Genomic DNA, 12,437 nt, shown 5'->3' with positions numbered 1-12,437 from the left:
CCAATCCTCGGCCTGATTTCCCCAGAGTCACCTCACACATGGCCCTGCATTTGCACAGAAAATTATGAACCAATCGGCAGCTGTCCCAAGGGGCAGGAGATACTGCCTGCTTTAATGAGTGAGCCTCTCCAGGCCTGACCACTGGCTGTCTCCACTGCCTACTACACATAAAAGGGCGAGGCACTCCTCCCGAGAGAGCTCTCCAGTGCTTTTCCCATGTGTGGGACTCAAGGCCAGAGCCCAGCAACAAGACACTTGTTTAAGGTTACCCAGTATGGTGGCCGCTGGATAAGGTCTAAAGCTACATGTAGCCTGTGCAGAGAGGCCCAGGGGTCAACAGGGAAAATGAGAGAGACAGGCTGGGAAGTAAGAGGGATCCTGTCATGAATTCTGAGCCTAGAGAGTACACAGTCCCCTACCTGTCCCTTCTGAGCTTCATGGTCTTTACAGTTGACGGAGTGGGGACTGAACCAGGTAATTTCCAAGTCTGGTCTTTGACATCTTGGAGTGCTGTGCGTTTCCCACAACCCCTGGGGAGTGGTTGCGAGACCCAGCAGACCTAGGTTGGAGCCCAACTCTGTAGCTTGCTAGTGTGTGACCTTCAACAAACCGTATGGTTCCTCCAGACCTATTGACTCCTAGCTGACTAGGCAGTTAGACTAAAAGAGCTAACCCAGGCCAGGAGTCCCTTCTGTCTCCTTCAGAGTTTCACAGTCTTTATGATAGAACTCCCCCTGAGGCCAGCCTTATCATTGCACCTGATGCCTGTGATGAGCCCCACGGAAACCCCAACTCAGATGGACCTCTCTACCGCCATACATCATAGTCTCGGCATCAGATGCCACCCTGTGGTAGCCCTTCAGGACGTGATCTCTGACACCTAGCAGTGATCATTTCAGCGACTAACTGCTCCTGGCAGCAAGTGTCCCAGGTTTCTGGCCCAGAGATGATCAAAGGCTAGTAAAGAGCTAGGTTTTTATGAGAAACTAGTAACTAACTCCTCCTACTAAGTTCCCAACCAACCTTCCTTCTGGTCTCGTTGGCCAGAGTCGGATCATAAGCACTTCCTTGAGCCATTTCCTAAGGAGGGTGTGGTTCTGACTTGCTGATAGCCTAAGTCAGCAGCTGTGAAGAAAGGAGCCACCCGGATAAAAGGGCTCTAGCTTCTGACTGTGAGGCAAGAACAGAACGTACCAGGTCACCCCCAGTCTGTTCCACAGAACATACCAGGTCACCCCCAGTCTGTTCCACAGAACATACCAGGTCATCCCCAATCTGTTCTGCTCCTTCCCCAGCCTGGTGAGGATGGCAAAACCTGAGCTCTGGTGAATCAAGCGATAGATCAGACATATCCGATTGGACATAGACTTGTGAGCTGGACCCATCTGCTTGCTCCTGTAGCTCTCACAACCTGCAACATGGGGGCTGAGCTCCCAAGAGTGAAACAAATGAAGGAGAAGACCCATCTGTGCCCGTCATCTCACCCTGCCCCAGTCTCTCAGTCTTCCCAAGCTCTTAGAGTCTTTCCCATCACCCTGGGTTCACTCTAGTACTGGCTGCTGTTCTTGCCTGGACCATTGTTGCAGCCTTCCCTTTCCAGAAACAGGTAAGGGATGCCCTGCCTGAACCACAGGCTTCCCTGGGCCCCTTCAGCCCTCTCTCACACAGAACCAAGCCCCAGTTACCTGTATACTGTTTGTCCAGATACGGGAGCTCATCACTCCAATTCTCACCCAGCCTCGGGGAAGACTCATCCACTGTTCTCTGTCTTAGTCCTCTCTCACCTTCAACCTTGACCTCAACTCTCAGCTCTTCCCTGCCCCATATTCTTAAGCAGTGTGGCTTTCTCTTCAGGTATCCTAACTGCTACCACAAGAACTTGATCAGGCCACTGCACGGTGGCAGGAATGGGTGGGTATTTATTAACATCGTAGATATACTCTATACTCTTGGAAGATAAGCTCTAGGAAGAGTCAGAGTCTGCCTCTAGCTCTCCCACAGTCAATGCAACACCCTATGAGTGTCGTCATGGTGTCCCAGGCATTATTTGCTAAGTTAAGTCAAACTGAACTTCCACCTATTAGAAAAACATCCATTGTCTCCTTCAGCCTTGCAAACAGCTTTCAAAGTGTGAAGCAAGAGGCATTTATTTGACCAAAACAAAACCAAAACCAAACAAACAAACAAACAAACAAAAAAAAAAACAACTAAGTCCCAGAGAGGGAAAGGGACCTGCTGTGATACAAACAATAAGGTTTTTTGTTTGTTTGTTTGTTTGTTTGTTTTACTTTTTCTAGACAGGGTTTCTCTGGTTTTGGAGGCTGTCCTGGAACTAGCTCTTGTAGACCAGGCTGGTCTTGAACTCACAGAGATCCGCCTGCCTCTGCCTCCCAAGTGCTGGGACTAAAGGCGTGTGCCGTGGGCCCAGAGCCAAGGGTCCTAGCTTGCCGGGAGCCCCAGGCAGCACCAGCCACCATCAGCTCTTCCTCACAGCATGCCTCTGCTGTTCCTGGGCAGAGCAGACAGCAGTGGATGAGGGTGAGAGCCAGGGTGAGTCCAGGGGAAATAGGAGGAGAAGGAAGGGCCAAGGGCCCCTGGAATGAAGGCTCTGTCCCCAGGGAAGGCAGGTCTGCCTCAGTGGCAGAGGGTTAATGGCTTTTCTGAAGATCACAGCTGAGGGTTAATGATATTCCTTAATTCCAAAGCCCACCATAGCCTTTCCCATTAGCATCTTCAGGCCATGTCTACCCTATCCCCACCCCACGCCCTCACCCCTGCACAGCATTCAGATCAGCCACTAGCACTTGCCTCTTCACAGGGCTGATAACAGATTTTTATTTAACTGTGAGTCCCACACACGAGTGTGTGTGTGTGTGTGTGTGTGTGTGAGAGAGAGAGAGAGAGAGAGAGAGAGAGAGAGAGAGAGAGGAGAAAGAGGAGAAAGAGAAAATATGTATTATCCGCCCTCTGATATTCCAGGTATGAAGGGCTTTCTCCTAGGGATTTACCCTGGGACCCTTTCAGGGAAATGGTGTCCCTCATTGGGCAGCAGCCACTTACCACCTCTTGCCATGTAGACTCCATTTAGATCTGTTAATAAGTCCCACAGCAGACAGCTAGCATCCATTAAATAACCCTTTCCCAGGATAGGGGCAACAAATGAGGCAGCAAGAAACCAAGTCACAGTCCCTCCTCCCTGGGGGCCATGGGGCCTGGCAGCTGGCCCAGGCAATGTGGACACCCCCCTCTGATACCCAGGATGTGGGAGGGTCATAGCATGGGGATCAATCCTAAGAGACCAATACCAAGCTTCACAGAACTCAGGTCTGGCTTCTGGGGCCTCGACTACTGACCCTCCCTGAGCTTCCACCGTGACATCTTAGGGATGTGTCCATGACTCCAGCCACCATCCTAGTGCTCATCTGTTCCTGTGCTGACCACAGACCATCTCCTAGGGGACAGAGAAAGATTCAGACAAGCCTTGGGCAAGACTCCTGAGGACCAGAGCAAGCCTACTAGTGTAACAGATGTGAGAACCCCGCCCAGTCAGGAGGAGTAGGCTTGCACTGACATTCCTCTGTCTAACATCAGTAACCCCTGGAGTGTTTTTGCTGACCTTTTCCTGAGATTGCTAATCCCCCCAGGGGAACAAAACATAGGACCCCTGCCACTGTGGCTGGCGGCCCCGGGCAGGGCAGTGGCAAGGCAGCCCATGCTGAGATCATGCAGCTATTTTTCCACCATTTATGTGGGTTCTGGGATTTTCCATGAGTCCCCCCACTCCCTTCCAGGGTTCTTTGCGTGTCCTAAGCTGTATGCCTCCTCCACACTTTGTGGCTTGTGTCACTCTCCCACTGGAAGCCCCTCCCCTCTTCTTTCACCATGTCACATCCCCCTTCAGGGCCTCTTCTGGCCCTGCTTCCTCTGAGGTTTGGGGACCACCCAGAGTCTCCCTCATTGGGTATTAGTCAGCGCTGCCACATTTCCTCTTCCAAGCCATGCCCATGTGTGCCTCCCACATTTTGGAGTCTGAGGACCTGTGTGGCCTTCTGGGCAGGTCTGGGGTAACTTGTGTGGAATAGACAGGGCCTGTGGATGTTGGTACAGCACTGGGGAACACTACACACATCTAGCAAGCACATTAGAGCTTGAAAATGTTTTCACTGAGCAGTACTTTAGGTATTTGCACTGGGAAAACAGTCTGGGGTACAGAGGTGTGGAGCAAGGAACACCCAGTACAGTGTCGTCGGAGGAAAAAAATACCAGAAAATGGGAGAGCGAAATGGCTCAGAGCACTAAGGTGTTTGCTTCCATGCCTGACAATTTGAGTTTGATTATCCAAAATCTACCACATGGTGGAAGAAGAAAGTTACTTCAAGCAAGTTTTTCTTTGACCTCTGCATATGTGTTGTGGTGCACACACACACACACACACACACACACATTAAAAACTTTAAAAGAAGGAAAAATCAGGGCAATTGGACATGATAACGCATCTTCTGGGGAAGATGGACTCTGTTTTGATTTTTAAGAGGGTCATATGTAACCCAGGCTGGCCTCAAATTTGCTACCTAGCTAAGGTATCCTCCAACTCTTTATATAGCCCAAGTTGTCCTTGAACTCCCGATCCTCCTGCCTCTACCTCTCAAGTGCTGGGATTATAGGTCTGTGCCACCAAACATAGGATATCTTGAAGTTACTAAAGTCATGGGTAACGGGAGTTTCTTGAGACTCTGGGTGTGCTTCTGTTTTGAGTATGAACGGAAAAGTGCAGAGTGGTAATTAGACAAAAAAAAAAATGTGCGCAGACAAAGTGGGAACACGGTGGTATTGAGTGACCATCTCTTTTTTCTGATAACAGGGTTTCTCTGTGTTGCCCTGTAGACCAGGCTGGCCTCGAACTCAAGAGATCTGCCTGCCTCTGCCTCCCAAGTGCTGGGATTAAAGACATGCGCCACCACTGCCCAGTTTGAGTGGTTGTCTTAATGTAAGAATATAGGAGTTCCCCCTTCCTTTTATTTACCATTTTTTTTTGCCTTTTTATAACTGGAACAAACGGATACATGTGCTCCAAACCTAGAAGAAAGGATGACCCCACGGCTGCTCTCTCATTCTTCCAGCTGTCCAGGCCCGGGGGACCCCCAGAGCAGCCCATATGGAACCAGTCCTTCCTCTTCCAAGGCCGAGATGGAGCCACCAATTTCTCAGAGGACACAGCACTGGTGCTGGAGTATTACCCTTCTGCTTCAAGTAAGTGCCCAGTGTCCCATCAGGGCAAAATCCATCAGGAGAATCTTATTAAGGGACATTTGGACAGCCTGCCTCTGCCTCTTTCTTGTAAGGACTGCCTAAGGATCTCCAGGAGCCAGGAACCCCCAGTACAGGCAAAGACTAGAAGAAGGTCTAGTTTAAATCCACATCCATAGGGCAGCTACGGAGCACAGGCCAGGAATTGTGGGCCTATCCCTTCCTGGACACCGTAGCATCCATCAGTGAGAAGAGGGTGTACTGGAGAATGGCAGAGGAATACACACACACACACACACACACACACACACACACACACACTAGAGGATGGAGACAGGATGAGTCAGAAGAATACCTATCTGCTTAGAGTCGCTCTGAACTGATAAATCTCTGAATCTGGCCGAGTGTGTGTGTATAAGGGAAAATGGGAGGCAGGGAACCAGGGGCAGTGGGAACCTAGAGAGTTGCATGTCCAATGCCAAGGATGGAGCCTGTCTAAAAACCCACCTAGGAATCTGGGCAACAGGAACAGGAAGTTGTTGACAGGAGCTTCAGTTGGTCCTTCCTCCCACAGTGAAAAGCAGTGAACCGTGGAGCCTCAAACAGCCCCTGGGTGTCTCCGTGCTACCACTAAAGCCTCGTCTGTACCACAAGATGTTGACAGGAAAAGGCTTGAAAGGGCTGTGTGTGGAACGGCTCCCCATCACTGTAAGTCCCTACCATTGGTTGGTCCTCCACATGATACCACCCACTCCATGGCCACACCTACAGAAGGGAATAATGGTGTCTTTTGAGAGGAAGGGAATCAAGACAGGCTTTCTCTGTGTAGCCCTGGCTATCCTGGAACTTGCTCTGTAGGTCAGGCTGGCCTCAAACTCAGATCTGCCCACCTCTGTCTCTTGAGTCCTGGGATTGAAGGCACCCAGTTGAATGTGACTTCTTAACAGCCTCACACTTATCAGAGTGCCCACCTGCTGGTGTGAGGAACACGGAAGACTGGTCTTACCTGTGGAGCTTGAGAGACAAGCCAGGGTGAGCCCCTGAAAAAGCAAACCTGGGGCCTCAGGGGGTAAGAGCAAGAGCTCAGGCTTTCCCAGAGCTGGGCCCAAGGCTTTCCTTACCCCATCTTCCTGTAGGACCTGGGACAGATGACGACCTCTCTAGGCCTCATTTCTCATCTCTATTCACACATCCAACACAATACACAGAGGGCTACACTCAGGCTCTGGGGGGTAGACTGATGGAGCTCAGATTCCGGCTTCACCTCTTGCCAGCTTTACAGGTGACCGTATTCCTTTCTGTGAGGAAAATACTATTCGTGCCTCAGTTTCCTTGCCTATAACACACACGCGTACACATGCACACACGTACACATATATACACATACATACACATACATGTACACACTCATGCACACACATATGCACACGCATAGCATATGCACACACACACAGAACTGCGCTTGCTCACAGGGTTGTTATGGGATTTAGCCAGGAAATACATAAAGCACTTAGAATAGATTCCAATAATGTCTAGCCTGGCGGAGCTTATAAATTCTGGCTACTCCAGAAGCTGGGCAGGAGGATGGAAACTTTGAGGTTTGTATGGGCTACAGAATGATTTTGAGACCAGTGTGGGGAACCTTATCTCAAAATAAAAGGTGAAAAAAAATTTAAAGGCTTGGAATGTAGCTTTAGTGAAAGAACACTTGCCTAGTATGCAAGCTTGCAAGAGGAAAAAGTTCAATCCCCATTGGAAAAAATAATTTTATCATTACTGTATATATATAAACAGGGTCTCAGGTATCCCAGACTGGGTCAAACCTTGCTATGCAGCCAATGTTAACTTTGAGCTCTTAATCCCCTTGCCTCCACTCACCAAGTGCTGGGACTACAGGCAAGAGCCGCCATACCCAGCACCATTGTCTATTTCTGTGCCTAAATACATTTCCCTAAATACTTCTGACATGACAGCAAGCAGGAACTTCTGCTCTGCCAGAAGATGAGTGTGGAGGTGCCAGTCAGGTGTCGAATGGAGTGAGAAGGGCCGTGTGGAGGCGGTGCTGGAACAGAGGCAGAAGGCCAGCTCAGGCATCCCTCCCTCCCACACTCTTCCCGGGGAAGCCAGAACAAGAGGTGGGGCAGAGGCCTTGCCTGTGTTGGCCATGTAGACTCACTACCCCTTCTCCTCCCCAGAACACCCACCTGAAAACCATCAACGGAGAGGCCCCCACGGTGAATCTCTGCTTCCAACTTCTTTCCTCTGAGGTAAGGGAGAAAGGTCAGACATGGCCCCCAGAACCATAAAGTGAGTGACGATGTCCTTCACAGGGACTGACCCTCAGGGCTGTGGTCAGGAAGAAGAAAGAACCTGCAGGTTTAGCTAGGGAGTTCTGAGGAAGTTTGAGGCCCCAGGAAACCAGGCAGAGTGCTCCAATGAGGAAAAGCCACGAACAAAGGGCTGCACACTCTGCCCCAACCTAACCTAACCCTCTCCAGCTTAACTGGGAGTCAAAGTTCCGTGGGGATGACAGGGGTTCTTTTAGGGGTGCAGGCAGAATCTAGTTCCTTGCAGTGTAAGACTGGTGGCCCTGATTCCTTGCTGGCTGCTAGCCAGGCTGCTCTCAGCTTCTGGAGACCGCCTACATGCCTTCTTACCAGGGTCCCTGTACTGCGATGCCAGCAGGCACAGCCAGTCCCCAGCACACTTTGAAATTCTGACTTTCTCTTCTGTCAGCAGCCAGAGAAGAGACTGTGCTTTAAAAAAAAAAAAAAAAAAAAATGGGATCATCATCTTGTCTTAGGGGCCGCTATGTCAGACAGCCCAACAGAATCATGAAAGCGATGGCTATTTGGCTATCTCAACATTAAGGTGTGGGGGCTTGGTGACCCATTTTGGGGTACTGCCAGCCATAACAGAGTTGATCCATGTGGAAGGTTACTAGGGCAAGCCCTGCCTGGGGGAGGCCACGCCTCCTCTAGCCACTTAGTGGCTGACTCCGGCTCAGACACAGGCCATGGCTCTAGTGGACCCACTAGTGAAAGTCACCCTCTGTAACCTCTCCACTTTCCCCTCTGGTACTAGGGTGTGGGCAACCTGACCACAAAGCCAGGAAATGTTCACGAGCTGATTAAGGGCTAATCTACTCTTGCTAGTTTCTCGGGACAGGAAAAATCCGACAGCTGTGGGGTAGTTCAGAGCCTTCTGTCCTTACCCATGAAGAATGTGGGAATTCCATGCTATGTGGCATGAGGAGGCTGGGAAGATGACGGCACAAAAGCCCCAGTGTGGTCACCATCATCCTCTCCAGAGCCCTCTAATCCCTGCTCATGGCATCCACACCTGTCCTTACCACTAAACCAAAGGCAAGAGTCAGAAAACCCACAGAGAAGTCGCCCAAAGCAAAAGACTCAGGACTGCTGAGATGGCTCAAGTCTGACGGCTTGAACTGGATTCCTAGAACTCATGTATATTAGAAGGAGAGAGCTGAGTACACAAAGTTGCGCTCTGACATTTATGTGTATGTACACACACACACACACACACACACACACACACATGCTCAAGCATAATCACTAATAATAACATGTGTGCCATGTATAATAACTAAAAATTTCAATTAAAAATGTTTCAATCCTAAGAAAGGAGAAGCGGGGAAAGGAAAAATACATCTTAGAGAATCCCAAGCCTTCTCAGGGTCTAGGATCTGTCTGTCAATAGCCACTACCAGTTTCTCGCCATCTCCCTCTGCCTCCTGTCTTGCCCCAGGACACATGCACTCTGCAGCCAGAGAAGAAAAAAGAGCTAGGTAGCCCTGGCTGGGAGGATGATGGGGACAGGCAGGCAACAGGCAGGTGGGTAGGACTTGTCCCCTGTTGCCCAGAGGCTGGGCACAAAGGTCTCCAGTGATGAATTATTCACTGGAACTGTGCTAAGTGCAGAATTAATCCCTTTCCTTCCAGCTGGCGGCCTCACTAAATTATCCCTCCAAGTCATGCGGGAAAACGCTGCCGAATTCATTTAGCTGCTGAGTGTTTTGATCTGGGCCTTGTGATTTTAGCTTTCCCTTTCCTTAGCCCCCTTCCCCTAGAGGTGGGGGAGAAACCTTTTAGTAATGGATTTCTAAGAAGAAAGGGAAAAAAAAGAGACCAAGATTAGGTGTGTACCAGAAAAAAAAATAGTACTGGCAGAAATGCAGACCCAACCATCACGAATTTGTTCACAGACGTTCTGCACATGTCTACATGTTCATGCAGCCATGCATGAGTGTTTACACAGGGACAGTCACATGTGCACAGATTTGCATGGGCACACACCTCTTCAATGGTGCCTGCATTCAATGCATATGTCCACCAGAGGTAAAATGACGGACATTTCACTCCTGTGTCCACACACAGTCTCTCTGTAGCTCAGCTGTTCCATGGAGATGCCAGCTGAGAGCTAACCAGTAAGTGACTCATTTGACTCTACCATGCTGAAGACCAAGTTAGGGAAGTGGCTGTGGCGGTGCTGGTGTGAGTGGACTCGTCATCAGGCCCTTGCTGCAACGACAGCCATCTCTGTGCTGTACAGACATAAGGAGTATATGACATCTGTCTTGCTATACAGATCTAAGGAGAACTTCCTACATGCCAGGCAGTGGGCAGCTCAAAAATTTCACCATGTGACCTTGTGGGTTGAAGTGGGGGCATGTCCTGGGGTTACAAAACCCGTGTTCCTCAAGGTATATTAATTCTCAACTAGTTTTGGACATGACCCTCACCCAGTATAGACACTAATTCTTTTGTCATCTTCCCACTAAGGGTCAAATGAAGAGTGTTGAGAATTGGTGAACGGGTCAGGTGGTACTTCAGGTAGATCTACAGGGGCCCTCTCCCTGGATCCCCATCACCTTCACGATAAAGTGTCATTATTCTCACACACCTGCTATCAGTACGCATCAACCCTTGTGTACTGGGGTCAAGAGAGAGTACAATAAACAAGACCAAGAAATCTTTCTCTTTATAGACATCAAAGGATGGAGACTAGAATGAATACATAGGTTCATGAGTAGATACTGGTTAGCAATATACAGCCTAATGATCCTTGAGATGATAAAATCCAGAGTCCCTGGAAAAGCTGTTTGGCATCCCAATCTGAGTAAAGTTGGAGCTTAGCTACTGTGAGAGACCAGGATCCTTCCATCTTGATGTTCCATCTTGGAGCAGACTTGAGCTTTGTGGTCCATGCTATGCTCCTCCATGTGCAGTCTATGGGCCAGTGATGGCAGACTCAGAACAAGGACCACCCAGTAATTCCTCCCAGCACAGTCTAAAAGCACCAAGGAGTCACTACCAGGGACAAGGCACCAGAGTTCTGTGTGCATTCTAGCTGCACAGAGCAGCTTGAGGTGGCAGGTGTCTTGGGACACCTGACCAGCACAACTGACAAGTCTATCCTTGGGTAACTCCTTGCATGTGACCAGGATGGGAGTAGAGAGGAAGGGCTCCAAGCCTGAGGGCTGAAGGTTCAGCACAGGTTGTTCTAGCTCCTTGGTCACTTGCCAAGCTCAGTCTGCCATACCCATGGTTTCTGTGCCAGCCATTCTCAGAGATCAGGGACAGGAGTGTGGTAGGATGTCCAAAAGGAGGCAGCAGAGGTCTCTCTCAACAAATCTGGACAGGAACATCGTCAGCTACAACCACCACTATAGGTGGTTATCCTATCCTCTCCCCTTACTTTGCCATGACAGCAAGCTCACTCCCCTTAGCAACAGCCCGGCATGACACAGCAACTGACTGAGAGACTCAGACTGAGATCCCCTGCCTCTCCTGGGCCTCTCCTTTGCACCATGTTCCCAGCTTGGCCCTCCATGGCTGCAGCACACCCAGCAAGCCTTCCGCATGGATGGCACCATCAGTCAGCAGGCATGCTGGCAGATTGATCAGCGACCACAGCCTGCCAGCTCAGTGATTGGCAAGCATTAGCTCTGGGTTGGAATATTATGCTTCAGAGGGGATTGTCAGTGGCGGGGGGGGGGGGGGTGTTGTGGTTACCCTGATGTATTGCATCTCTGTGGGTGTTTGCTGCCTCTGGGGATCTGTCAGAAGCTGGAGTTGCATATGTAGGAGACCGCCTGAACAAAACATGCAGGTGTGTGAAGTACAATGAGTGTGAAGTACAATGCATGCGCCCGGTCCTCCAAAGTGGACTTTGGAGGATGTAGGCACTAAGAATTCATGAGCCCAGGGCCACTCCACAGACAGGCAGGAATCAACCTTTGGCCTCCTGCTTTCCCGCTTTGATCTCAACTTTTTCTCTTTGAAGAGGTGGATGTGTTGTTCCTCACCCCCACAAGAGGATTTGCTTCTCCAAGCAAGGCAGCCTGCCTTCTTTTAATAATTCCACCACATCCTGGGAGCCCTCCAGCTTGCAGCCAGCCTCTTTGAAGTGCAGCCTGAGATGAGTAGATTCCCCCTCACCTGAACCTGACTTGCACACAGTAGGTGTTGAGTGGGCCCGTTCTTGCCTCTGCCCGGAAACACACCTCCTTTTAAGTGAGACAGAACGGGGGCCACATGAGCACTTTGGTCTTAGGGACAGTTCCCTCTCTCAGGGTTAGGATTCAAGATTCAGTGGCTGACCAGGGTTGAGGGACATCAGGCAGGCAGAGATCAGGCTTCTTGTGTGTGGCCATCCCTCCTTAGCCTGCAACATTAAAGGACACGGGGAAGACTTGGAGCCCCTTGGATGCGGGGAATCTCTTACAAGGAGGTGCATTTAAGGCCCTGCTCTTAGAGACAGGTGGCAGACACAGTCCCTTTGACCTGCTACTCCCTTTCTCTCTCCCTGGAAGTGTGGTAGAGCAACACTTGAGGCCATGAAAAGGGACCACCCTGGTGCCTTCATTACAAAGTCCTCTCTGGCTACCAGCCAAGGGCAAAGTCAGCCAGGTGCCTAGAGAGACAGGGCAGAGGACAAATACAATCAGACAGGTTTTGGATGAATTCTTCGAAAACACCATGTGATTGCTTTGAGTTGGTCCTTAGAGAAATCTTGACCCAAAACTGCCTCCATTTCCCCCAACAAACTCATTTGCCTGGACAGCCAATATCCAGAGTGACATGCTCTCTCTGTTAGCCTGTCCTTGGGAAGATCCTATTCCCACCCTCAAAGAGTCCAGCTCTGAAAACTACACCATAGCAGGAGGA

The 12,437-nt window shown here is 50.1% G+C and overlaps 1 protein-coding gene across 1 annotated transcript in view; it reads left to right on the top strand.

The window, feature by feature from the left end:
- Nucleotides 1-12,437, top strand: part of Ccdc33 (coiled-coil domain containing 33) — a 98,350-nt gene that overhangs the window by 48,621 nt on the left and 37,292 nt on the right. The window contains 2 exon segments of the mRNA XM_041647752.1: nucleotides 5,121-5,250; nucleotides 5,822-5,955. Of these exon segments, the coding sequence (XP_041503686.1) occupies nucleotides 5,121-5,250; nucleotides 5,822-5,955 (264 nt within the window).

The sequence above is a fragment of the Microtus oregoni genome, unplaced genomic scaffold, assembly GCF_018167655.1.
Source record: "Microtus oregoni isolate MIOR12 unplaced genomic scaffold, Mior012 000226F_ref0000253, whole genome shotgun sequence".
NCBI lineage: Eukaryota > Metazoa > Chordata > Mammalia > Rodentia > Cricetidae > Microtus > Microtus oregoni.
The sequence above is the reverse complement of the archived record's forward strand: the minus strand, read 5'-3'. Positions and strand labels throughout refer to the sequence as shown.